Source organism: Argopecten irradians, chromosome 1 (assembly GCF_041381155.1).
Source record: "Argopecten irradians isolate NY chromosome 1, Ai_NY, whole genome shotgun sequence".
Taxonomy (NCBI): domain Eukaryota; kingdom Metazoa; phylum Mollusca; class Bivalvia; order Pectinida; family Pectinidae; genus Argopecten; species Argopecten irradians.
The window spans coordinates 34,698,472-34,725,865 of record NC_091134.1 but is presented as its reverse complement, the minus strand read 5'-3'; the positions used below and the strand labels follow the sequence as shown (position 1 = coordinate 34,725,865).

General features: G+C 34.5%; 2 protein-coding genes and 1 pseudogene across 4 annotated transcripts in view; 1 reads left to right on the top strand and 2 right to left on the bottom strand.

The window, feature by feature from the left end:
- The window catches only part of LOC138325341 (splicing factor, proline- and glutamine-rich-like), a 64,147-nt gene that overhangs the window by 12,017 nt on the left and 24,736 nt on the right, over positions 1-27,394 (top strand). The window lies entirely within an intron of this gene.
- Positions 51-26,625, bottom strand: LOC138325332 (zinc finger MYM-type protein 3-like). Of its 2 annotated transcripts, none has more exons than XM_069270914.1 (18): positions 26,377-26,625; positions 25,648-25,684; positions 23,308-24,887; positions 22,731-22,788; positions 21,802-21,890; positions 19,537-20,803; positions 18,942-19,016; positions 18,333-18,380; positions 16,572-16,639; positions 16,021-16,183; positions 15,370-15,548; positions 14,857-14,983; positions 12,691-12,900; positions 4,215-4,664; positions 3,582-3,707; positions 2,513-2,770; positions 1,779-1,896; positions 51-1,482 (listed from the first exon to the last, which is right to left on the bottom strand). In XM_069270914.1, exons 1-18 carry the CDS (start codon positions 26,446-26,448, stop codon positions 1,293-1,295), a joined length of 5,115 nt encoding a protein of 1,704 aa, XP_069127015.1. In that variant the 5' UTR covers positions 26,449-26,625; the 3' UTR covers positions 51-1,292. The 2 variants fall into 2 exon arrangements, with proteins under 2 accessions (XP_069127015.1, XP_069127024.1); XM_069270923.1 differs by having other exon boundaries at positions 1,779-1,893.
- Positions 4,674-12,277, bottom strand: LOC138308272 (uncharacterized; annotated as a pseudogene).

Sequence of the window (27,394 nt, the reverse complement as noted above, 5' to 3'; positions counted from 1 at the left end):
GGACGACGGACGGACGGACGGACGGACGACGGACGACGGACCCGGACGACGGACGACGACGCCGCGCCATGACATAAGCTCACCGGCCCTTTGGGCCAGGTGAGCTAAAAACAATAACCTACCAATGCTGTAGTTATCTGGTAACAATAGGCAAATACCTGTTAATCTCCCATTTATTGTAGCAATAGAGAAGGCTATTTCTCTTATCTGCCATTAAACACTAGGAGTCAATTTTTTTTTATTTGTCATTTGCATTGATGCAGAATTAATAATTTGCAATACTGGTAACAGGAATAATGAGTTGATGAATTTAAAGATACAATGAACCATTGTACTATATAAAAATCTTTCTTTTATGTGTATGAAACAAAAAAACAAATACACAATCAACAAACAAGACTTGTATGGTTTATGTACATTTTAGTTGAAAATGTTCAGTGAATAAAGTACCAGGTATGAAAAGTATGTTACTCTAATTTTGTCCATTTGATATTTTTACCTTTGTTTTTTAATTAATCATTAATTAATTTGTTTTTTAACAAAATGTTATACACAATCGTCAGGGACCGATTCATTTACAGGAAATATTCATTCATCAGTTTCAGCAATGTCTGTATGCATAGGGCAAAATGCCCCAACTTCATATGAATTAGAAATGGGCCATGAGGAGGTGTTCAGGGCAGGGACATAATGGAATATACCTGGTGGAGTAAAAAATTATTCATTGATGTAATAAGAATGTACATAAAGGATATACAATAAAAAAAAAAGATTAATTAATAAATTGATCAATGGCAATGCATAGCAACTAGATGTAGAATATTTCAATTGAACCTTGATGAAATTATTGCAGTTTGAAACATTTAATTTTATGATATATATAATGATATACATATCTGACTATTTCAATGGCAGCATATATATAAACATCATTGATTCCAATAAACAAAATTGACAGCTCAAGTGATTCATTTAGTCTGCTTTTTCATTTGAAATCACAAACATTGCAGTAAAAATTTACAAATTAATTCTAGCACAGAGATAATTACTGCTTACACCGGTTTTTGACCTGGGTAATGTTTTTGATACATAACAAAAATTTCATAGATATATGCTGTCATCTGGCCAGTATAATTGTAATGCCATGACAGTTTATGGACATTTATGACATAAGAAATTCCCTGAAAAACAAATACATTTCAGACGTCTCATCAACATCTTGGTGTCCTTTAAGTTCTCCCATTGTCTAAAAAACAGCCATAAGAGATGTGGTTGTGATTCCTGAACATATATTACATGTAGACTGGTTGTGTATGAAGCATGGCCTCCTGAATCTCACGAACCAATCGAGCGCGATTTAACATCTTATTCATGGCCTCGCTGGACAGATTCTGGGTCGAGTACCACACTGGACTGTCAGGGACACAAGACCTCTCCGGTGTCAGGTAGAATGCATCATTACGATTCTTTATACTTTCAGGACTGTAAAGAAACAAAATACACCAATTAGTTCTAAATATTAAAGAATGATGTCAATTTGCATGAACTAAAATATTTTATGTGCATACCACAAATTAATAGACATGAACATGTCCTATACAATAATTCAATGTGTCGATAGCAAAGAAATCATGTGACCTTGGACTACTTAACCTTGACCTCTGTCTACAAGTCTGTGATTTCAGGTGCTTAAAACCAGAATGTGAAATAAAGTCGAGTGAACTTTTAACATATCTAATTTATCTTGATATGAGGTGTTAATGTATAATGCTACTAACCATTTTGAGAGATAGAACTCGTATAACTTGACGGGACACCTTAAAGGGTTGTCAAGATTCTCAGCCTGTTCGTACACTGGGACCTCGTCTTTAGTTTTCTTCTTTTGGTTCATGTCTGCTGAAACAAATAAGCCACATAAAAGTGATCCATTTAAATACACTAGACCTGTAAGGCAATGTCTTGCAATTATATTTGTATGCCGTTCTACCTCTCTTTTGAAACTATGGCAACAAAAATGACATGTTTAAAATAGGACCATTGTATTTGCCATCTTTCACATCCAAACAATATTTTTGCCACTGATCCATACACAGATTTCCAATTACCTTCATTGTGACATTTCATTTGGTTATTTAACAATTTAAACAATTTAACATTTTATGTTTTGAAAACTATAAGAACCATATTTGTTATTCTTCAAAACTCTCATTCTATATTTGCATATTACAGAGTTAGCTGCCCTTGCAGAGTAGGTATTGATTGTGACGTGAAGTGATTGCGAGCATAACATCATACTTATCAGAAAAAACAACATGAAGTGCACCCACAAAATAATAACGTCAAAATTGATACCTACCCCCAAGGGAGCTAACTCTGTAATATGCAAAGATGGAATATGACGATTTTCAGCTAAATCACACAATGTTTAAATTCAGAAGACTCTGTTATGTCTCCATGGTAACTATTATTTGAAATATGTGATGAGTCAAACTGAAGCCTAGAGCAAACTGACCTGTGGCCTTGGTTGGGTTAGGACAGTAGTAACGTAGGTAGACTGTGCGACCAGTAGTGTTGTTCCTTCCGATCGGAGTTTTCTTCCAATGCTTCATGATATGTGTGAATGACAGTTTTATATGTTCGTCAACTTCTTTGAGCATGAAGAACTTGGTGTTGAAGAAGACGAGTGTATTTAGGAGTACATGTGGGGAGTGGGCTCCCAGCTGTTTACATTCCCATAGGTGTTCCTCCTCTATACGACACACCAACTGTCCTGTAAAACAAATTAATGGAACATTTGTCTCTGGTCTAGCTTTTTATACCACCATCTGATATTCAAATCGCCTTTCGTCTGTGGTCCATCCATCCTGTTAATTAACAATTCTTGTTATCGCTATTTCTCAGAAAGTACAGAAAGGATCTGTCTTAAATTTCATTTGAAGATTTCCCTACGGCCCTAGTTGTGATTACCAGGTATAGCAATTTGTTACCGATCAGTCAAAACAACAAAAAGATGGTCAACAGGCCGCCATTCTAGGATTTTCATAGTTGAAGTTAGACTTTTACCGTTATTTTTCGGAAATAGCTGAAGATCTGTCCCAAATTTCATATTTAGATTTCCCTAGTATACTAGTTGTGCATATTGCATTTTGGATCAATCTGTGAACATTTTCACTGACAGGCTGCCATCTTGGATTTTGATAAGATATGCGATGTCAGACTCAGCCATGTGACCAAGGTGGAGGGCTAGAGGTAAAATGTCAAACACCTTAGTCACATGCACTTGGTCACTTCAGCCAGATGCTAGTGGCAGAATAACTAACAACTTGGTCACTTCAGCCAGATGCTAGTGGCAGAATAAGTAACAACTTGGTCACTTCAGCCAGATGCTAGTGGCAGAATAACTAACAACTTGGTCACTTCAGCCAGATGCTAGTGGCAGAATAACTAACAACTTGGTCACTTCAGCCAGATGCTAGTGGCAGAATAACTAACAACTTGGTCACTTCAGCCAGAGATGAAGAGTCAGGTGTTAGAATGTCACCTTATAAACAATGGAAAACCGATTAAGTTCAGTCACCTACCTGCTGTGTTGATCTTAGGTTCGTATCTGTTGAGGACTTCATTAAGACATTCCGTGAATTTTTCGTAATACACGTCTGTGAAGATGTTGTCAATCCGACTATTCTCAAAGAGGTACTGTTGAATTCCTGTAAAACACATACATACATTTCAAAGATACAGTGAAACACGTGTAGAATGAACACATTTACAACAAATTTATGGTTATAACCTAGTACTTTTAATTCCCAACCAATGTTTCTCTAATATATTTGTAATATATTTAAAAGTTCTATACTTATAAAGATGTGATTGTGCTGGTACCTAGAAGTTCGTTATAACCATGTTTTACACCCCTTTCACAGGTTGTCACTGTAGACAAACAGAATCCCCACAGAGATCATTTTTTAATTCTAAAACTTAAATTACAGCACTATTTCCTTCTTGTTAATGATCATTTTTAACTCTAGAATGTTCATTTCTATTTTTTTACTCTTTAACTATACAGCATTAAACAAACAAATGTCAGTATGCATTTACATAATGATTGTATACTGAAATAAAACAGAATGGTGGACCATGAAACTACAATTTGTACTTCTTCTGTAACCATTTTTTTTTCATAAAAACTTTCCCTGGACTACAGAACAGCTTACCTAGACAGAGATAATATATACTGTCAGGAGCGTACTCATCCCCATTTGGTTTTCGGACCTCCTTTACAAACAAACACAGGGAATAGTTCAGTTCATCTGCAGAACAACCCATCATATCTGTCTTGAACAGCTTGAGTTTGCCAGAGCCTTGATTAGATACTTTCTCCAGCTGGGCGTTTTTTAAAACCACCCAGTGTTTCCATGCATTTACTCCATATGTGTACTTGAGGTACATGTTGGCATCCGGAGGGATTTCGGGAACTTCTGGTTCAATGGCTGGCTCGGACTCCATTTTCTCCTCCTGTTCCAGTGGATGCACAACCTTTTGGCGTTTGCTCTTGCGGTTTCCTCTTGACCCTGACCTCTTAGGGCCACGACCTCTTGACCTTGTCTCCCTTGCTGGTACAAGTTCCTCCTCTTCTTCTTCCTGGGGAGCAGGTGGAGGGGGATCTATAATTACAAAGAACATTATTATAATCATAAGTTTTGTCTTTCATTTTGTTATTGTATTGGATATTTGGATTATTTTCAAGACAATGAATAATTAGGGTGTTACATATTTTAGAAAACTTTTCCAAAAGTTTTTATAGAACACCTTATTTCAATGTTAAAATAAGCACAGAAAATCAACCTTGAGCTGGTGCAATATATTTTAGGTTCATACATGTATATGGTCAGCATTTAGCATTTTTTTAAAGATAAATTTATTATTTCAATTATAAAGTAGGTACATACAAAACATATATATGTTCAAACAATAAACTTCGAGAATAGAATATATTTACAATAGAGAATCTTACATAAAAAGCTATGCAATCTGAATTTAATCAAACAACTTCAATAATTTGATATGCCACAAGCCTTTACACGAGTTGCATTTCAAATTGTTTGATAAAATTTCAGTTCGTAGTATGTAGGGGCCAGAGTAAGATTCTGTTATCACATAACTAACGTAATGGAATGGAAAAATAAGACAGACGAAATACGGATAGGATGTGACATTTTCGTCTTCCAAACCTATCACCAAGGATGTCACATATTGACTATGATCTCAAAACTACCTTTGATGTCACAATAGTGTTATTATACAGTCATGTTTCTTACAACATTTATGACATGGCGTATGACATGACTGAACGGGCCAGTTATGTGATAAAAACATATACAAAACAGCATGCACAAACAAAACTGAACAGGTCTACTTTACTACAAACTTTATTCATACAAACTGGCATGAATATCAAAACAAATAACTGAATAGAAATCAATCAAAACGACAGTTTGTTAAATGTCATACAGTAAAACACGGTTATAACGAACACGCTTTCAACCAATTCATGGTTAACATAGAAATTTTAATTCCCCTCTTCAATATTCTTGTAAGATTCTATAAAAGTGTATAACGAACTATGCTTATAACGAAGTAATTTTGTTGGTCCCTAGTGCTTCGTTATAACCGTGTTTTACTGTAAAAGGCTTGTAAGCATTTTCAAATCACCGCATTAGAACAAATAAGCGCCCCATCCCTATAAGTCCCCTTCTTCCTATTTGAGACCCAAATTTCACTGACTTCACTTTCACTGAAACTTTCCTTATTTGATTTCTTTTTGCAAATTGATTTATGGGTTACTTTGAGTTTTAATTTGACGGAAGGCTAGTCCATATTTGGTTCTATTCACCCCCCCTCCCCCTTTTTTCCGATTTTTAAGTACCCTGGGGACTTATTGCAAGGCACTTATTGGGTTGCATTTGGTAATAGAAGCTAAGATCAATGCTATTTGAAGACTTAGTTATTGAAATTTCATATGAAGATTGCACTGACAATATACATGTACTAGTATATATATACAAGGTTTTTTTACGAAGCAACCTCAAATAAAACCAGCTGTTACATAAAGTTTTCTAATTCTATCATCATTCTTTGGTCAAAGAGCAGTATTTTATTCTTGTTATAATACAAAATCTCCTAAAAGAAGATGGAGATGTAACGAGGTTGAACTACATGTCAAAAGAGATGGTTTCCAATCGGCCTCACAACTGACAAATTGTTGTGTTGGACAAACAAGTAAAAGCATTAATATCAACAAAGGAAGCCCAACATGTTAATTTTGAACAGTGAACTTTGAATGAAAATGGACCTACCTTAATTGAGACAATAGTATATTTAGCTATAATAGATGCTATACTGGTGAATAGCCTATACAAATGAGACTATCTGATGAATTATAGTCTTATGAATGTATTGAACCTGGATAAGCTCTTTCTTCATGTAGGCTAAATTTAGTGACAAAATGCAGGTCAAAGTAGCCTAAATTTGGTACTTGACGCTTTTAGCTTTTGAACAAGGGAAAGCAGGACCAGCAGTGAGTACCTGGCAACTGCTCCAAATTTTATTCAAATTCACAACCCAGTGGTGGAAGCTTGTGTCAGGACATCTTAACCTCTCAGCCATCGTGGCTCCACAGATACCTAGTTTTGGTATAAATATGCTTTTGACTATAACTAATGCTCTATGTCAACCATCTTGCTTTTATTGATTTGACTCAAACTTAGTATACAGTTAAGAGTACCCATATGAGGAATATCTTAGAACACTTTTAATGAATATCAATTCAAATCACACCATCCATGAATGAAAGTGAGGACTCAACAAAGCTATTGAAATAATTAATTAAGCTTACACTAGTACTTAATGCAATTATAGATTCATAAAAAGTTTTAATCAAATGTCACAGTGTCCTATCCTAAAATCTTCTAATGGACATCAAGCTTTTTATGTAACATACCAAACTATTTCCTTTTTGTTCTCGGTAGCAGACAAACTATTGAAAGCTTAACAATACTTAATACCGAGATACCAATGCCACATTACCTTACAAATAATTTGTTCAAGAAAATTATGTTAATTATTTTATGAGAATAATTATTTTTCCTTAAGAGACTGTTTGCAATTTTAAAGCAGTAGTACTTCAGCAATAGTCCTTCGTCACATTGAGAGTGCTTCCTATCCTTCTCAAAGAGCAATTACAATTTTTTTGCAAGTCCAATGTGCATTAAATATAGGTGCACTATCTGTCCAGAGAAAGTTGTAATTTCCTCTTCCTAGATGTGGCGTCAGTGTAAAGTCTCTCTAGGATCAACGCTAACTCTTCTGCTGTTACCTTTACCATGTCTAGCTTCATCCCATAATCAGAGTATCAGTCTGACAAGAAATCATGAAGCAAACATTTTCATAATATTCAAGAACAAAATGCCTACAGTGAATACATGTATAGAGGTTTTGTAGGATATTTCTGAATCCAGTATAAGCATTAAATATGTAATAAAGCAATAAAAAGTCATTTGTATCCCGCATTGTCAACGAGCTATTAGTTAATACATTAGTATTGAACCTTGCCCCAGTTTTATCAAATGAATGTTCTTTGACTTAGAGGAAATTCCTTAACTTGGAATTGTACATAGGAAAACATCACAGAAGTAACAGAAAAGGGGAAAATCTTACATCATGCATGGAACTTTCCTTAAACACTGTTACGCTTTCATATGTACTTTTGAATGCCAATCCAATAATGTTTATTTATCTATTTATGAGTTTCGCTTTTATGTAGTTGATTATATTTTACAGTATCACGAAATGTTGTCATAAGTTACTTGTGGTTTGGGTGGGTATTTACATGATGAAAGTACAAGTATAATTAACTGGTACTTGTTAATAATACATGCTTTATAAAAAATGCTAAAAACTTAACGTTCAGGGTATGTGCACCCATAAAGTTATGTATGCTTTGTGAAATGGTAACCTGGTTGACTGTGTCTTTTTCTTCAAGCCTCTCCGTCGTTTTGTCTGAAGGTCTGGTTTGCTCATGGAATTAATAACACCATTAGCAATTTCCGGTGCGTCATTTCACATATAAAAGGCGTAAAAGTAATCTCCGTTCAAAAACATACCTTTAGAATTTTCAACTTTAGGGAATTCCCCTTTTTACCGGAAGTGACGTATTGTGAGCAACAGATTACGTCTGCTGTGTTGTGACAACACGGTGGCTTCGTGCTCGATACGTATCAATTTGAAAACATTGCATTATAACTCATCGCCTCTTTATATTTGAATTTATCTTTTTACGTACGTATACAGTTTTTTGTATTCCTAAGCTGAAGTTTTTTTCCTGTAAATGTGATAAAAATGGCAAGTTTTCGGCACAAAGGATGACGGTGCATTGTTGCAGCAGGCTGCAGCGGTATCAGGACATCTCGCACTTGGAGACCTCGGTACTTGGGTTTTTTTTCCACCTCGACATTTTCCCGATATCTCGGTACTTGTCGGTATCTTTGTCGGTATAATGATATAAAGATACATCATTGGCCTAATCTTTAATGCCTCAACTATAAATCCTTGTTATATGAAATACTGCAGTAGATTCTACCCCTTTATAATTTACAGAATACGAACATAAATTGTAAAAATTAAGATTGATTATAATTTTTGACAACTTGTTTATACATGTACAAGAATAGTTCTCTTTTCTTTTAAAACTCTAACCAACGACGAAGATCTAAATCTTATGTCATAAACACACGTGTTCCATGGTACAATAATAATGTACATTGTAGTTCAGACTTCCGAATGTGTCAATTTTACGATATATTTTATACATATAAATATTCATTAACAACCTTAATGCATGTTATCATTTTTCTTTCAAGTCGGTTAATTATAAGCTCTGCAGTTATCTTTCATATCATACAATAATTAGTTTACGGCAAATTAAATCCTTAAAAGTATCTGTCAGTGATTAATGGTAAAAGATACATGGAATGTAAATTATGCTGTCGACAGACTTTTGAAGCGTGTAGTAACTTACAAAATATCGACTTAATCCCGATCTTAAGTAGTACTAGTTAATCGGTAAGAGAATGAAATATGCTTCAATTTCTTGATTTCAGCATTTTTGAAGATGACCTCTGACAAGTGGTATTTTTTTCTCTATCAAAAACAAGAGAAGACGACTTTACACTTAGTATTACAAAAGTTACTTGCTTTACATCATTACCACCATTGAAAAGTTTGAGCTTCTAATTTTACTTCAAGATAAAGATATAAAAAAAAATAATTGCATCCCGAAAAAATCTGTGGCACTATGTCCTATATGCAATGAAGTACTGAATACGTATGCACCAAATCAAATTAATTTATCATTTGTGTTAATTAGATACATGTTTATACATACGCGATTAAACACCAATTATAGTTCAAATGGTGAGTATCGTTTATACTCTGTCGGCGGTGGAGCATCTTGAATAAATTGGCTGTAATTTATTTTTCTGATATTCACAACTGGAATATTTGCAATATATTGATCATCGTATCGCTATAAGTCCATAACAACCTGTCATTTGACACGAACACATGCATTTTTATGTAATAAATCTTGTACCGAAGTACATGGATATGTTGGTTTTTTTTTTTTTTTTTTTTTTGCAGGAGGTCGCCGTAGATCTAGAGGCCCGCCCCCGCCATAGCATTGGCTACAAGCCTCGATGTTCACGTGTCAGTCAATTATAATTACCAACTGATTGACGAGGTGTGTTCCATTGGTTACTGAATCATTTATTTCTGCAACCAAACCGAAGCATATGATATGAAATGTGTCGCTATACAGAAATCTTCAAGTTTATGTTGCAAAAAACTTTAATTTACGTTCCGGGACTTGTATTTTGCATAACCAGAATAAAATATACATATCACTGTAAAATCTACTAAATTTGATGTATACGCCGTAAACTCCCTATGAACGGAGTATATAGTGAACAGCTAACTTTAATTTGATTGCTGTAAAATCTTGCGATATTGGAAATTAAAGCTCAGATATGTCAATGTCTCAGGCACGTTCATGTCTTCTCAGTAACAACTTACAAATGTACCTAGCTTCAGTTAACATTTTATGCAGAGAGAACGTGGTAAAACTTTCTTGTACATATATGTTTGTGGTTAAAAAACTAAAAAGTTACGTGTATTTGGCCTATGACATTGTCGAAATCAATTCTTTACGTTTGCAAATTGCAATTAATTGTAAAATCAGATTTCCTGGTATTGTATAATTTTTTTTAATATATTTCATGCCTTTTGACATATTTTTAGTTGATTGTCACAGTTTCGTTATTTAACCAAATTTAATTAAATTCCGTATGATCGTAGATAAAAATTTGCAGATTCCATAATAATGGTATGATTTTCCGTGGTCTATTTAATTTATATTTTAAAGGTACATGCATTTTTATCGCTAGCGGAACATGATATTGACGTCAATTTTTTGTTAAGCACTAACACAGAATTTATGGAAAATTCGTTGAAAAACGAACGTGAAATTCGACTGAAAATTAGTCAAAATGCATTAAATATCATATATAAGAAAAGTATCAATAATATACTAAAACGAACATTCTTAAAAGTGTGCAATATAGCGATTCCCCCTAATAAAAAGCTATTCCTTCGTTGGCGGTACCGCCAGGTGGTCGCTCTCACTGCCTTGAATGTTGCTCATATGACGTCACAATGCTTCGAAGCCAAACCGGAAGTCGCATTGATTGTTTTTCAAACAGGTGCAAATGGGCAAATTTCGATCTTAAATATCTCGAAGATTTCTAGATCGATTTTCATAATTATTTTTTTGTTTTTGTTGGATTAAAATTTTCTTTCTGAATAAAGGAAGGAACATTTCCATTACACTACCTCTTTAACGTTCAGGGTATGTGCACCCATAAAGTTATGTATGCTTTGTGAAATGGTAACCTGGTTGACTGTGTCTTTTTCTTCAAGCCTCTCCGTCGTTTTGTCTGAAGGTCTGGTTTGCTCATGGAATTAATAACACCATTAGCTCTTCGGAATTCTGGATCCTTCACAATGTCTATATCTGTGCGACCGATGTGCCAAAAGTATCGTTTTAAAGAACTTCTCATGTTTAGCATGGACAGTTTCTGAAAGCTCTGTTTTTTGTCTGTGTAGAATAACTCGAGTGCCATCGCTAGATCTGCAGTAGATATGACTGACAAGTCTTCACACATATCTGTCTGTTTACACCAATCTGCAAACAAATGGACGCCAACTAGAATAAATATGAACCAGTTATTTTTTAATTTCTAAATGAATTTTTATTACTATTGTCTAAAAATCCTTTACAATTAGATTATACATAGAGAACTGATGACCATCAGGAGGACTCCATTCATGTAAAGAATAATCTTTGCAGCAGATACATGGAGCAGATCAAAATTAATGAAAATTTGTTGAAAGTAACAGTGGCTATGGCCCCCAAATTCAGAACTGAAAGTTAGGCTCCAGCAATCACAATGATCCAGGATTTCTTAAAAAAAAAAAAAAATCACAAGTCAAACTCTATTAGCACATCTTTCACAACTAATTGTGGGAAGACAGACAGAATGGATTCTGGGCTCTAGTAAACATTGACATATAACATTAACTATATTTTACAGTTAAGAAATTATTGCTTTTTATGATTGCAATACCTGGAGTTAAGAAATCAAAATGTTTTGATATACTTTTGAATTTGTATTGTATCATGATCCAAAACATACGAGTACCTTTCAAGTATCGAACACTTCGTCTTGTACAGCTCATTGTATTGGCAGAGAATTCTCCATGTGAGTTTGGTGACTGTTTAACACTGGATTTCTGCTTAAAACTTTCTTCCTTCTTAAGTGGGAGGTACACTGTAGTTGAAGGTTCTCTTATATCTATTTTGAAACAGCATTCTGTTTCACTTTTAGTATGAAAGTCAAGCATTTGTTTGCATTCTTGATCGCTCTTATCGTAGACCTCAAAGTGTGAGAAGACTCAATCATACTGGAATCACTAGTGTCTTTTCCTTTGATGTTTGAACTTCCTTTTTTATATTTGGATTCTGGGCATCAAGAATCATCTGATTGCGTAGGTTCTGTAGCTGTGGGTGTATAGATACGAGTGAATAGTCTGTCTGGGTAGGAACTACCGGCCTCGGTAAGAAGTGGACAAACTTGTCCACCTCATCCTCTAGACATACCAACATAAATAATCATTTCATATCAATTCTCTGTATTTGAATTTACAAAATAACATTGATCACACGAAAATTCAAACATTAGCAACAGTTTTACACAATTCTCCCATGAGTTTAAATCCGTCTCTCTAGTCCTGTAGCCAACTCTGTTTGCGCTCTTCTAAGAAGTGAAGTATTCTCAGAAGATCTTCCACCTCAAAGATGGAAAAGCTTCCAGAAGCAGAAAAGCTTCAAATATAGTGATCAGAAGTAGTCTTCTAGAAGTAGAAGAGAGCAAATCAAGTTTAGACTCTGTTGATGCTGGGTGCAGAAGCAGAATGGAGAATTAAGATAAACATATTGACAAGCGACACATCTGACATATACCCGGGTAAACTAAAGCTACACTTTGACACGAACTTGCTAGGACACACAATGCCTACCTGTGTTTACAGGTACAGGGTCTATAGAACTCTCTAGGTCCATCACAGGTTCAGAGGTCATCTCTGTAGCCATACGCAGCGCCATCTGCAGCATGTCTTCGCCAAACTCTCCGTTAGATTGGCCAGGTGCTGGTGTGACTTCGGGGACCGGATCAGGGATGGGAGATGGCGAGTTGGACAGGGTGTCTCCATCATCACCAGTTAACATTTCTGTCACATTAAGAGAACAAATAATTATATATCATCATTCATCAACCTGTATTATATTTCAAACTACTGTATCTGGGCCCAGTTTCACAAATATTCCTTAAAGTTAAGGACTTCCTTAACTTAAAATTTCCCATAGGAAAGCATTACATATTTTAAGGTAGGCTCCTTAACTTAAGGGTTTTTTCTTAACTTCTGTAATTCTTTCCTATGGGGAATTTTAGTTAAGAAATTCCATAAAGTTAAGGATGGTTGCGTCATTTTGTAGAGAGAAAATTTCGTGATTTCTTACTTGCAGGGAGAATTTTTTTCACACAACGTCACCTTTTAACATTAATAATTCATACAGATTTTCTTGCTTGTCATTGTTTCAATTTTATTTGTGGGCATTCAATTTTTCAGAATTTAAGTTGATTGAAAAAATGTAGCAAAATTCCCCCACAAATAAAGCAACTTACACAAGGAGATTTCAATTTCAAAATTGTTAATGGACAGTTTGTATCTGAAAATTAAATACAGTAAAACCCCTATAACTCGAACTGCAGGGGACCAGGTCAATAGTTCGAGGAATACGGGGTATTCGACTCATCCGAGGTTGGTCAAGATCAACAGTTAAAATGTCCAGTTTCAAACTATGACAAACAATGCACGGCAATGACATTTTAATTACCCTATCTTTCAGCATTTTGGATTTCTTTATTTAAGTGTTGTATTGATAGCAATATCAAGTTGAAAAAATGTATAACATAAATTTAGCGTTTGGAAAAGCTAATGAGAAAGCCCTAGATCAAATGTCATTCACATCAGATTAAACGATCGTCATCTAGGTAAATGTACAATATCCATATTGGTCAACAAGGAGTACATTTTCTATTATTTAATTATCACAAATTATTTAAAACATTTACAAAATACATACTCACAATAAAGTTATTAACCAGCATATTTACGGACATAAGGAATGATATCTATAGATGTCTATTTAGTATTTACGAGTAAAGTTACAAAATACAATTTACATGAAAAGATACGGAACGCACTGATAAAATGTACTTTGCATATATCGTTTGATATCGTTTACATCTTTCGGCAAATAACATTGTGTTAGCCTGTCGAATGAAACCAACGAAGAAATTTAAAAAAAAAATAAACTTTTATAATTAGGCGGACGTCAGCAATATCTTCCGCCTCTTTTGTCATTTCACAATGTGTACTTTCTATTAACACGGATCAACAACTTCCGTATTTACAACGAAGATTATTACGAGAGAAACATTAATAACTTAATGCCTTTTCTGAAATATTTAAATAAAGTTAGCATTAAACAACGGCTTGCGATTGTGTAGGTAGGTAATAATGACACCGTTAATCCCTTAATTACCTAAAGGCTTGACACGCCAATTGTATAAACACAAGATCGTGAGCAATTATCCATGTTGGTCGGTGCAGTCAGGTGTGACACAGGTAAAAAAAATCTCAAGGGCCGAACACCTGTTCGACAAATACATGGGTAAATACTATGTATTTGATGCAACGGGGACATATTTCTGTTCGAGGAATAAGGGGTATTCGACGAATAGCTGTTCGAGCTATCCGGGGTTTTGTTACTTAGATTATATAGAGAGACGGACGGGACCGTACGACCAGTTCGACGAATAGGGGGTATTCGAGGAATCCGGGTTCAAGTTAGAGGGGTTTTACTGTATTACATTTACCATATCTGTATTATCTCATTATAGCTTTCTTTTATGTGAAATATATATAGTTTGGTTCTAAATGGCCTTCTGTGCAATTTTAAGTTTGGGGCTGAATGATCTTAATGAGTTGTTGAGGGACCCTTAAACTGAAACCATTCAGTTTAAAAACATTAAAGCTTTATCCCTGCATACATATGTTTAAGAAATTGCTAAATTTTTTCTGTCATGAAGAAAATTAGTTTTCATGTTGAGAATTACTTACTAGATGCAGGTAATATATCCTCATTTTCAGTGTCAGAGTCAGATTCGGGATCTGCGACAGCTACGGCCTCGGCCATCATCAGCAGTTCGGCTTCCAGTGGATCAGACGGGATTCTCTCCTGGATTTCCTGCTCACAAAAGTTTAGAGTAGTACAAATACAGAGGAAGGACTAGTGTAAACAAACTTATTTTAGCGTAATAATTTGTTAGTGCTGTGATGAATTTGACCTTTCGTAAGTTTAGGGACTCCATAAAGCATTGACAGTCAACAGATAAATAAATATCCCATAACTTGTCCATTTAGCAATGTCAGATGGCCATGTCATAAATATCGTAAAACACGTGTACTAACACTATTGGGACATCACAGGTAATAATGATGTCATAATTAAAATATGATGTCACATATGTAATAATGACGTCATAATCAAAATATGATGTCACACAGGTAATAATGACATCATAATCAAAATATGATGTCACACAATGCTCTATGTAACCTTACAGCACTGACCTTTATGTGTTTAAATATACTGCTGGATGACTTCTTAGTGGTTGGGATGAAGCAGGGTACAGGGATAGGGACGGGGATGGGGAGGGGCACAGGTGTGTATTGCGTGTACATCATCATCGGTACTGGGATGTAGTAGGGAATCGGTATCGGGATCACCATCTGTTTGGGGGCACTTTCATCTACAATATCAAAATAACACATAGCATTCATTATTCTGAAGCTTACTAAAAGGAAAGTGTTCTAATTCCAATTCAGTTTCAGCATTAAAGAAACGTAAGTTTCCATTTCCAAGTCAGTTTCAGTACTGATGATTTATGAAAGTTTATTACAGTACAATATAGAAAAGAAAGTCGAACTTTAATAGTTAAAATCTTAAAACAAGAAGCCCAAGGGCCTTGCAAGTCATATGGGCCCTTAAAAATTCTTGATTTTATTAAATTACATCATATTAATATAATGTATAATATGAGATTTACAAATATTTAAAACAATGGAGTCCAAGTACGATAAGATGTTTTGAAACATAGCTAGTCTACAGTTGGTGGAAATCTTTTTTTTTTTTTTTGTGAAAATATTAATCGAATTTCACATGAAATTTAAGAAGTAAGTGTAAGGCTGATGATGTATACCTTGGTCTAAACTATAACTTACCTGTCTGTGTCTCTTTAGTCTGTGTGTGAGGCCTACAGGATGTGGCCTTGGTCTGTACAAAGGGTTTACACAACAGTGATTTGTTCTTGACCGTTTTTGGTGGCGGCGGTTGGATGATGATCTGTTGTGGAGGCGTCTGCATGGAAGTATTTGTCACAGACGACTGTTGGGTGGAATAAAAGTTGTTTATTTTACATTCAATTTAGTATTTAATATAATTATCTGAAAATATTTTCCTAATAAAAGATATTGTACCTTTTATACACATATAGCTTCAGTTGTTAGATTTCTTTCCATGCAACACAAAGAGCGAGTCTGTCAAATCTAATGTCTAATGTCCATTTAAAGTGTTTTTTTCAGGAGTTTTTTGTTGCTTTTTATTCTTATAACAATTTAGGACTTATTATTAATGTATTATTTTATTGTTTCATACATCCTACCAAGGGTAAATTTGGATTTAAATTTTCAAGTATACATCATAGATTGATTTTAGACAGTCAAAGGGCAGAGTTATGTGGGGAGTTAACCAGTAACTATGAGATGATACAAACCCTTGGCTGGCTCTGACTGTTAGTTAGGGCTGGCATCTGATTGCTTCTAACAGTCTGTTGTTGAGATCCTGAAATGTAACACACAGCATTTTTGAATTTTGGTCGAAGTTCTATTATTGAATACCAGCTAATTTATTATGATAATCTGGATAAAATGTATCATCTTGTTAATGATAGGTTGGGTTTTTTTTCCTGCTTACATAGAATACTATTTAATTCTATTCTACAATTGAAATTATTTTCATTCAAATTTGACCCCAATTTTCAATTAAGTAATGAATATTATCTTGGTATATAGATAAAGTATACATGTATAAGGCTACAAAACTAACAAATCTGTGTGTCAATGAACACTTTACAATATCTTATATCTCATATCTTATTATTAACAGAAGTCATAAATAGGCATAAGCTGTATTTCATTTGTTATTTAACTATAATCACATCATATTCGACCCATTAACACCCCGTCCTTATAAATGTCCTCCCCAGTTTTTGTACACCATTAAGTACATGCATTATTACACAACACCATAAGCTGCAGCAGCATATTGAACTTTCCCCAAAATCAGAATTGTTGGTTGCACTCTCCCATTAACATATCATTATCTTACTATAATGTTTATGTATGAATTCCTATCTGTCACATCTCCAATAATCTCTACTATAATATCATGTATGAAAATCTATAACTTTCGTAACGTATCAGCTGTTGTGGATCTGATCTGCATTACCAATGATTTACATAATAGAATTTTCAAGAATAAGTACAAAGAAAGGTACATGAAATGTGACAAATACAGCTAAAAGCAGTTTTATTATAAGCATACATATTAGTTGAAGCAACAGAAGAGGTCTCAAACATTTTTTTAAAAATTTGTCTGCTAATTACAAAGCTATCAGCTCTAGATTTAGACTGTGAAAATTAATATATAAGTTTTATTCACTCAAAAATATAATGTTTAGCTAACATGAAGTATCGACTTTGTATCCTGCATAGTGGTATGTAAAATGTACACTAAATATTTTGACATGAATTTTCTTGAAGATTCTCTATGAACATTTTCTGATGAATTGTGCTTGCATTTCAAAGAATTCTGTATTAATAATGGATTTGTCTCTGTATTTTTTTTTATATTTTCTTTTCTGCAAATTCCTATTTTTTAGCAAATTTTAATTAAAAAGACAACAAGCTAAGCAACTTGATGAAGAAATTAAAACACAGGGGAAAAAAAGCTAAAAGACATAGACAGTTAGCACACACATCTAAAGCAAAATTAAATATTGTGATAACTAAGCAAAATGTAGGTAAACTAAACATAATCTTGTTCCAAAACAATACTATAACTATACACTGGAAGAATACATAGACACTGAACAGACAGGGGAATCTAGAGCAATAAACCCATACACATGTATCTATATATGGAAGTTTAGTTCTCTTTCAGATATAATCTGTCCTGCAATTTTTAGGAAATAAACATATATGCTACAAATATCTATTGTGTTGTGCAACATCATTGTTGTGGCTATTGTTATGCTACATCATACAGATAAAATTTATTATTCTAAAATAATGAATTATGAAAAGATAGTTATTGATAGATATTAATATTTTTTATTTGATTTTCAAGAAATTCTTAATATGAAAGACAAATCATCACTAGTATGTTAAAATACATTATTTGAAACAAGATTAGGTAACGATATATTCTACATGATATTAGAAAAATAGGTGCATGCATTTTGCATATGAAATACCTCGTGGTAATGGGGCATTTGGTTTTTTAGCCTGGGTCTTGCTTGCATCTGTATAGCAAGACACACATTTTATCTATGAATGACTGAAACTTTAAAGTTGGATAATAGGCATGGTGCTGTTCTTCTTATCAATTTTTTACAGAAACCAAAATGAGATAATCATCATTTTCTTCTGAAATCTTTTGACTTCGTATTTTATATTACATGTACATATAATGAGATGGTGCGTAATTGATCATTATCTGGTAATCTGGTTTGGTGTTTTAAGAATTATTGTTTTCTAATTTGAAATTGAGCTTTAAGATTTTTATGTTTGTCCTTATTTACAGGTGATGAATATAACAATACTTTTTTGATGGATGGTTTGTAACACCCAACCTTAAGTTAAACCTAAAGCTTAAGAAAAAAGCATTAATTTTCAATGTTAACAAAAGTTTTGTTCTAAAATCCAAATTCCTGGTTACCACACCAAATGTCAATTTACCTACCGATATTTATAGTCAAATATAGCAAGGACAACAAAAGGAGATGAGGTAATACTATCTATTTGGAAACAGGTATCTCTAATTGATGCTGACCATGTACCATAAAAAATTAAGATGTATTTACCTGCGATTTGTGTTGACAAGGAAACTACATTGGAGATGACTGGAACGTTTGCCTGTTTCTGCTGTGTTGTATTCGCTAAAATAAGGAATGAAAATGTATCTCTGTTACTATATTTTTAATGCTTTTCCTAGATCATATTTGTGATTCAAAAGTGAAACAATAATTTCAAGATACAGAATTCTGTAACAAAATGTGGTAAACTTGAATACTTTAGCAATCTCTATAACATCCAACAGATTTTTATTTTTGAATGTTTCGTAGACAATGATCGCCATAACCCCTGCATGTCTTCTCATCTTTTCAATATGTTGCCAAAGTATTTACAATATCATTTAAACTGAATTTTAACTTTTTCAAACCAAAAATGATAACTTCTAAAACCTATAGAAGATTAAGAATGATATAGCCAGGCTTTGCATCTAACAATTTGGGAATTCTCAGTAATTAACTTAAATATTAGCTTTACAACAGTTCTGATGACTTCTAACCATAATCAGAGTCAACAAAGGTTGACTGTATATTTCTTTTGCTTCAGAAAACAAATTCTGGAATCAATGCCTTTTCTGGCTTTACAAAATGTAGCTGAAGTGTATACCTCTTGCAGATGCCCTAGTTGGAGTGTTTCTAGCTGGAGTCCTTGCAGGGGTGCTTTTCTGGTTCTGTGGCGCAGTGTTCATTATTGGTGTCTGAGATTTACCGGCACCTCCTGCAAACTGAGACTGGAATGTCATAACACACTGGTAGGAACAGAAGTTACGAACAGATGCATCACTCATGGTAAGATGGTACTGGGCCGGTACAAACTTTCTACACTGGTCACACACCACAGCCTGGTTGGACGTGGCCTGTAGGTTCACTCGGTACAGCGACAGACAGTTGAGAGAACAGAACAGCTGATATTTGTTGTTGGCGTCCACACGTTCGATCATGTCAAAGTTGCTCTTCTTGCAGTTACACCATGCACAAGACACCACCTTCTTGTTTAGTGTTTTGAATGTGTTGACACACATGAAGCTGCAGAACCGTTTCTGCTGACCTTCGAACTGTATGTACTGAGGTGCCATTCCCTCATTGTAGCAGTACACACCACAATTGTCACAGGTGTTCATGGTCAGTTTGTTTGCGTACTGAAAAGCTGAGAAGCAAGGATCACCACAAAGTCTGTTCATTTTCCCTTCCAGTTTTATCTCGTGCTTGACAGGTCCTGTTTTCCTACAAACAGCACATTGGAAATTTCCTTTTGGTGGGACCTGTGACTTCTGAGGACGGTCGACACCTACAATTTCAACATCGTTAGACTTTGCCTCATACTTCTGCAGACAACCCTGGCTACAAAAATCCTTGAATAAGGCTTCCTTCCCAACTGGTGCTACAAAAGCATCAGAAATTTTAGTAACATCTTTCTGACAGTATTCACAGAGCTTCTGTCTCTTTTTGAATTCATTATAACACGGAGCTGAGCAGAACTGTTTGACATTGTCGTCCACCCTTGCACAAAACTTAGCCTTCGAAGCCTGCGGGACCGTTTGGCCGCAATAATTACAAGCTGCATTTAGCCCTGCCTGGAACTTTCCCAAGCAGTCCTCGCCACAAAAGTCCATACACTGCCAGTTGAGGAAAGGCTTGGATGTTTTCACATTCATCAGCTGACAAATGGAGCATGTCTTGTATCTCTCTTGACCTGGGGAAGGTACATTTGGAGGCGGAGCTTGTGCAGGGCTATCTGGCTTCTTGGTGACCTGGTTGTCGGTGGAAGCACGCAGGAACATGGTAGGGTTGGCCCGGAACTGTTTAAAGCATGTGTCATCACACAGATGCTTAACATCACCATTTCTCACGATGTTATATTTACACTTCCCAATCTGTAAACCAAAAATAAAGGTATTGGTATCATTTATCTTATCCATGGTAAGAGAATCTATCAAAATCTAGATTGGTAATATGGTAATTGAACCATGTGCTTTATATAGATATGTAAAAAAGAAGAAACACTAGGCTTCCTTGCTAGACCTTTCTGCCTTCCAAGGCGTCTTTAGGCGAATGGATGTTTAGTATCGTTTCATAGAATAAAACAATTATTGACTTTTTGTAGTTTAATACAAGGAATTGTTAAACCTTTGAAAGGTGATATTTCCCTCGGCCTTCAGCCTCGGGGAATATTACCTTTCTCAGGTTTAACAGTTCCTTGTATTAACCTACAAAAAGTCAATATTTGTATAATATGACGTCATCAATATACATGACATCATAAGTATACAACAGCTATGACGTCATAAAACAAAATCAGGAAATGACACAATCAAAGCATGACAAGTTATTGACTCGTGCCCTATCCAGGACTCGAACTCACGATCTACGGCACCCAATCGTCTAGCCAAACATACCTGCGCCTTTTACCACTGCGCCACATCCACATCCCCTAATATATATATATATACAATGTATATATTTAAAGAAAACGGTACTTGTACAATTCAAATACATGTGCTGTAGATAGCACCATATGAACTTTAATTTCTAGAATATAAATGAATTGAAGTCAGAGAATACAGAAATGATAAAAATTACAGAGAAAGATAAACTGGGCAACATTCAATTTGATTAAAATGTAGATCCTTATTCTCACTTTGTTTTATAAAGGATCTGACAACATTCCATTAGGGGTCATGTCCTGGTGACCTTTCATTTGTCCAAAAACATAAATGTATTTGAACTGAAGTACAGGGAGTATAAGGGTCATCAGAATGTGACCCTAATGGAATGTTGTCAGAACCTCTATGAAACAGAGTGATAAATTGGATTGGAGAACATCTTTCCATGAGCTTTGTATTTGCCTACCTGATAACTTCTTATTGCTTACCTTCTGACAGACTATACAGGTCTGAATTTTCGATGTACTCTTTGATTTACTCTCTCCACTTTTGGGTTCTTGCTTGATATCCTTCGATCCTGAGTGTTAGAGCAAAAGATCAGCCAATGAACTTAAAGCTACACTATACGTAACTATCAACAAAAGGTCAAGTTAGATTCGACCCCGATATTATAAGTATTTGTAGATGTAGTTAAAATTGAGTTATATCAAAGAATATTTATAATGATTTCTTAATAACTTTGGTAGAGCAGTTGTTGAAAGTCAATACTTGTAAACATGCCTTCATTTTAAACTGGTCCTCATATAAATTACTAATGATGTCGAACGGGAGTCAGAAAGTTCATGACCCATTCTCGGAAGAGTTCTGACAGACGTTACGTAGTTATGGTAGTCACACAACGTTCTTGGCAACAACGTTACAATGTCAGCTTACTTTGGCTTGTCTGACTAAATGGGAGCCACTTAGCCATGTTCAATATTTATTTGATATTTATCAAAAGTTAATGAATTATGATCACTCATCTTGACTTCGATTTAGTCCTGTCTCTACATGATTTACAACAAGATATTTTTCTCCGTTCTTCTAATGCATCAAAAAATAAAGTAAATACAGATATTGGAACTTTAAATGTATATATTTATGTTTTAAATAATTCGGTCACATTCAGAAACCACCATTTACATGTTGATTTACATCCTCAATATTCCTGAGTTTACTCTTACTGTTGTAATATCCAACCCTGGACTTTGGGAGGATTAGGCATATGACTTTTTAGTCTTTACCTTTTGATGTCAATGTTGGGGATCAAATCATAGCCGGCTATGTAAAATTAAAGGCTAAGGAATTAGCCAACACGCCACCCAATCCCCCAAGATGGAGGGATAATTACTATGATACAAAAACATAAACATCTTACCAGTTTCTTCCTTGACTTTGGTATCTAAGTCTTTCTTCTCTTCCTTCTTATCATCAAACTGCAAAACGAATATCAAGAGTTATTTGAAATATCTTTGCCATACAGATAGTATTTCATGATATACAAAACATAACTAGATTTCTACAAAATTGAAAATTCATTTATAGACCTCCATTTGTGCATGTCTGAAAAGGAATTATTTGTGAATACAAACTTTATCTAAATATCATCTCAAGGCATAGATCATTACTGATGCAATATGTGGACTACTGCATATACATAAATATTCTTTCATTATAAAATACAACTAAAAATATGTTTGTAATTTCTTTATCATGAAATTTCGTCCCTTGATGACACTGTTTAATATCATCCTCAATATTCAAAGGCTTACTATCACTGTCGTTATATCCATCCCATATCCATCCCTAAACTGCCTTCAGTTTTGCTATGACATATTCCAGGGTGGATATAATAACAGTGATAGTAACCCCTGTAGTATCAAGGATGATCTAATTAATGGTCCCTAACCCAAGATTTGGCTGTTGTACTGATTTAACACCTTTCAATAACTTACATTCTGTTCTGGCATGTCCACTCCTCCACTGACCGAAGCTATTTGCAGACACATTTCTCCATTTGATACAGCATCCTTGTTCTCATCTTTCACTTTCACCTCTTTGGCTTTGCTGTTGTCCTTAGACTGAACATCAATTATTTTAACATCGTCATCATCATCGTCATCATCTACTATAGGCTTTGTATCCTCTGGCTTTTCCTCCTGTTCCGTTTTTATCTTTTGTGCTTCTGCGGTGCTTTCATTTTGTTTGTTTCCATCCTCTTTCATTTCGACATCGTCATCTTTGATATCTATAACCTCTTTCTCATCTTCTTTTTCATCTGCTTCTATCATTTCAACATCATCGTCCCCATCTTTCTTTTCCTCTGCGACCTCCGTGACCTTTGAACTGTCCTCATCTTTCGGAGTGGAATCTTGGTCAACCTCCATCACCTCGCTATCATCCACCATCTCCGCGTTTCCGGTGACAGAACCAATCTGCAGCTGGATATCCCCGGTAGAATCTTCATCTTCATTAGGTTTTGACTGATTAAATTTTTCTTCATTGCCTGAATTGTTTTCAGAATTTTCCATTAATTCTGAACTTTCCTGGTTTTCAGAATCAGCCAACAACTTATCTTCAGCCACATTATCTTGGTCTTCTTGTTTTCCATCTTCTGCATTGGCTTTTAAACTTTCTTCATCTGCCAGTAATTTATCATCATCCTCATCCAACTGCATTCTTGTGCGTTTTTCTTCGGTCTTAGCATCATCATTTTTATCTACCTCATTGTCTTCATGCATTGGTTGACTTTCTGTTTGACTTTGATCATTTTCTGTTAAACTTACACCTTCAGCACCTTCGACGTTTTCATTATTATTAGTCTCTGTAACTAAATCATCTGATAAAGGAGAGCCCTCCTCTACATGTGAATCTTCTACCATCAGGTTAAATGACTCGTCTACTTCTGGAGGGTCTTCTACTGGTTCTTTTGGCACAGGTGAGTTGTCCACTACTGGTGAATCCATTGCGTCTGCTGCAACAGGTAACTTCTCAACTGTGGATGGTTCTTCTACACCTGGTGTATCCTGCACCTCCGATGATTCATCTTCATTTATTTTATTCTGTAAAAATGATGTACTATCTTCATTAGGTGTATCCCTTACCGCTAGCACTGATACATCATCTACAGCTATTGATTCCTCTACTGTTGATGAAACTCCTGCAATGAGTGTATCCTCTACTGCTAATGAATCTACAACATTTGGTGTATCCTCTACTGCTGATGAATTGACTACCCCAGGTGTATCTTCTACTGCTGATGAATTGACTATCGCAGGTGTATCCTCTACTGCTGATGAATTGACTACCGTAGGTGTATCCTCTACTGCTGAGGGTTCCTCCTCAAAAGCTGCATCATATACTGTTGATGACAATTTTGGAACCTCTAATTCATCCCCCATTTGATTGTCATTATCTTCAGCACTAGTTGTCTCCTTTTGATTTTCTTCTTCTTTATCTTCAGACTCCTCCGTTTGTTCCTGACTTGCATCTGCATTAGCAGTTTCCTTGTCTAAATTCTGGTCCATGGTTTCTTCTAAAACATAATAATATAATTTGAAGTAAATGGGATTGCTTTATATTTATTTCCTTATTCACAAAGCACTACTAATGTCTGATATTTGGTCACCCGAGTAGGACTTTTATAATAACTTTCACCCAATCCAAGCATAATGACATCATTATATACATAAGATAGATATTTAAGTTTTTTCTTCTTCTTCATATTAAAAAAAAAATTATGTTAAAGCTGATAATGCAAGTTTTACATTCCGATACATTCACCGACCCCAAATATTAAAGTGTTTTGGACGTATTTTGGGACCTTAGAGTTGACAAAAGTAAATTCATATATTACTTCAATGAAACCTTGTCAGGTGAGTGCAGTATTTGTTTTCAGTTTGACAATGTTATTTGCAATATCAAGAAATGTGTTTCTGACACATGATATATTTAGAATGGCACATGTGTGTCAAATTCCGTGCTTTATATAGAGGAAGGGGGGGTGTTGCCCAATGAAGGTAACTAAACAGAGCAAAAGAAAATGGCTACCACTTCCTTTGATACGACATACTGTCATAACTGGGGAACGTCTCAGAAACAATTTTCGAAAAAAAAAATCATTAATTTTTTATTTCAAATGTATGTTTTTTAACTTGCATTGTCAGCTTTAAATACGGATTTGATACATATTTTAGAGCATGTTTAATCAAAATCTGAGTTGAATTACTTGTTGTCACTTATTCCAGATTTAAGATAACTAGATTCACACAATATTCATCAAGACATTTACAAACCTGTATTTTCAGCTTGTCCATCCTCTTCCTGGTGTTCCTATGCAAATATATCAAAATATAGGGCCATGAAAAAAATCATATGCATGATAAAGTCCTAAATGTCTCTAAATTATTTAATGTTTCAATCCTTCATAGAACAGAAAATATTTTCCAACAATCTTTGTAGAAGTTGATTTTTAATCTGATATAAATATTTGCTTTTGAATGTAGGTGTGATTGTAAAATTTGTTATGCGTAGTATAAGTTCAAATAATAGAATCGTTATACTCATTATGCAATGAATACATTATCTGAAAACATCCATCAAATGAGTAATTAAAAATATACTGATTTCATTATTGCCAATTTTTTCCAGTTGTTATCAATGTTTATTAATATTGAGGAAAATATATTATAATTAAATAATTGAAAAAAAAAATATTAAAAAATGCTGATTAAATTAATACAAATAATGATTCACTTCCATAATTATATTTTATCGAATTTAATTAACTCAAATTTCAACTCACCGGTGCTTGACTCTCATATCACCATAAAAAAATAGTTTATGATTATTTTTACAATATTTATAGTCAGAGAACTTCGCTTAATCGTTCTAGAGTTACCCCCCTTGCGGATGGATAGCGCTTCATAACTATATTAACCGATTATCATAGACATAAATATTTGATGCCAATGCAATTAGTTTCTAAAACATTTCAACTTAAAGATTACATTTGTGAACTTTACCTTTAAGTGATCAAGAGGTGTGTCTTTGTTATCGTTGGGAGAACTCTCGGATGCAGGCCCCGCTTCACTCATTGCCGCGACTTTTTAAATTGCGTTTTTAGAATGCTTGTCACTTTGGATTACCAAAATAAATCACGAATAAGTGACGCTGTTACATGGAAAATGTATCAGACATTAATATGAAGCCGGTATTATGATACAAGCATCACATCTACAACATGGGATCCACTCGGTAAGGCCCTTTGATTGTCCCTCAACCTCGTTTTCAGATCTTGCATCCAGCGCAAAGGCGACCTGGCACTAATATATTACTCAGTATACCAAAAGTAAAATATTAATAAAATGAAGAAAATTGTCTGTTCTGCTTGCATTCTATGAAAATGTATTAAATAGTGAAATAAATTCAAAAACTTTCAACTTTCCATGATACTAAATGAAGTTTTAATGTATTTTATTTAAGGAGATTCTAAGAAATGAAACGGATCCGGGCTTGATTTATTTCTTGAAGAGGCCATGAAGAAGGGTCGCGGGACGTTTCGTCCCATTACAACTCCGTTAATTTTTGAGGTTCCAAAGATCGTTTTCCTGTTTTCCGTTCCCAAACAGACGATTATTCATTTGGAGTATAACAGTTAGACACATGCTTATTATGATGAATAACATATTTGTATTGTCCTGATCAGAATTCCATCAAAGATTAAGCTGCATTTTTTTTTAAATCATAAAGTTGTGTGTGTGATTTGAAAAACAACTACGAAAATTCTTATTATAAAAGATACAGCACGAAAAAACCTATTAAAGTTAAAAAGTGATTTTAACCCCAGCTACGTACAGTCAAAAATGTATTTATAGGCAATGAAAGTTTTTGTTTCCACTGGTCCAAATCAATGTCAGCATTTTTTGTAGAAAACAATTTCATAGTGATATATAAAAGTACTTTGAGCAGTAAATACAAAGAAAAAAAATATTCAAAAAAAACGAAATGCTGGAATCCGGAATTTTAAACCAACCTACTTTA

Bases quoted from the DNA above. Each gene is read 5' to 3' on its own strand.
- LOC138325332 (XM_069270914.1), bottom strand. From the start codon at position 26,448: ATGAGTGAAGCGGGGCCTGCATCCGAGAGTTCTCCCAACGATAACAAA. The intron at 21,891-22,730 runs GTAAGATGTTTA...TCTAACACTCAG, and splicing joins CAAAGTCAAGGAAGAAACTG to GATCGAAGGATATCAAGCAA. The intron at 16,184-16,571 runs GTTTGTATCATC...TCCACCCAACAG, and splicing joins ACAGTCAGAGCCAGCCAAGG to TCGTCTGTGACAAATACTTC.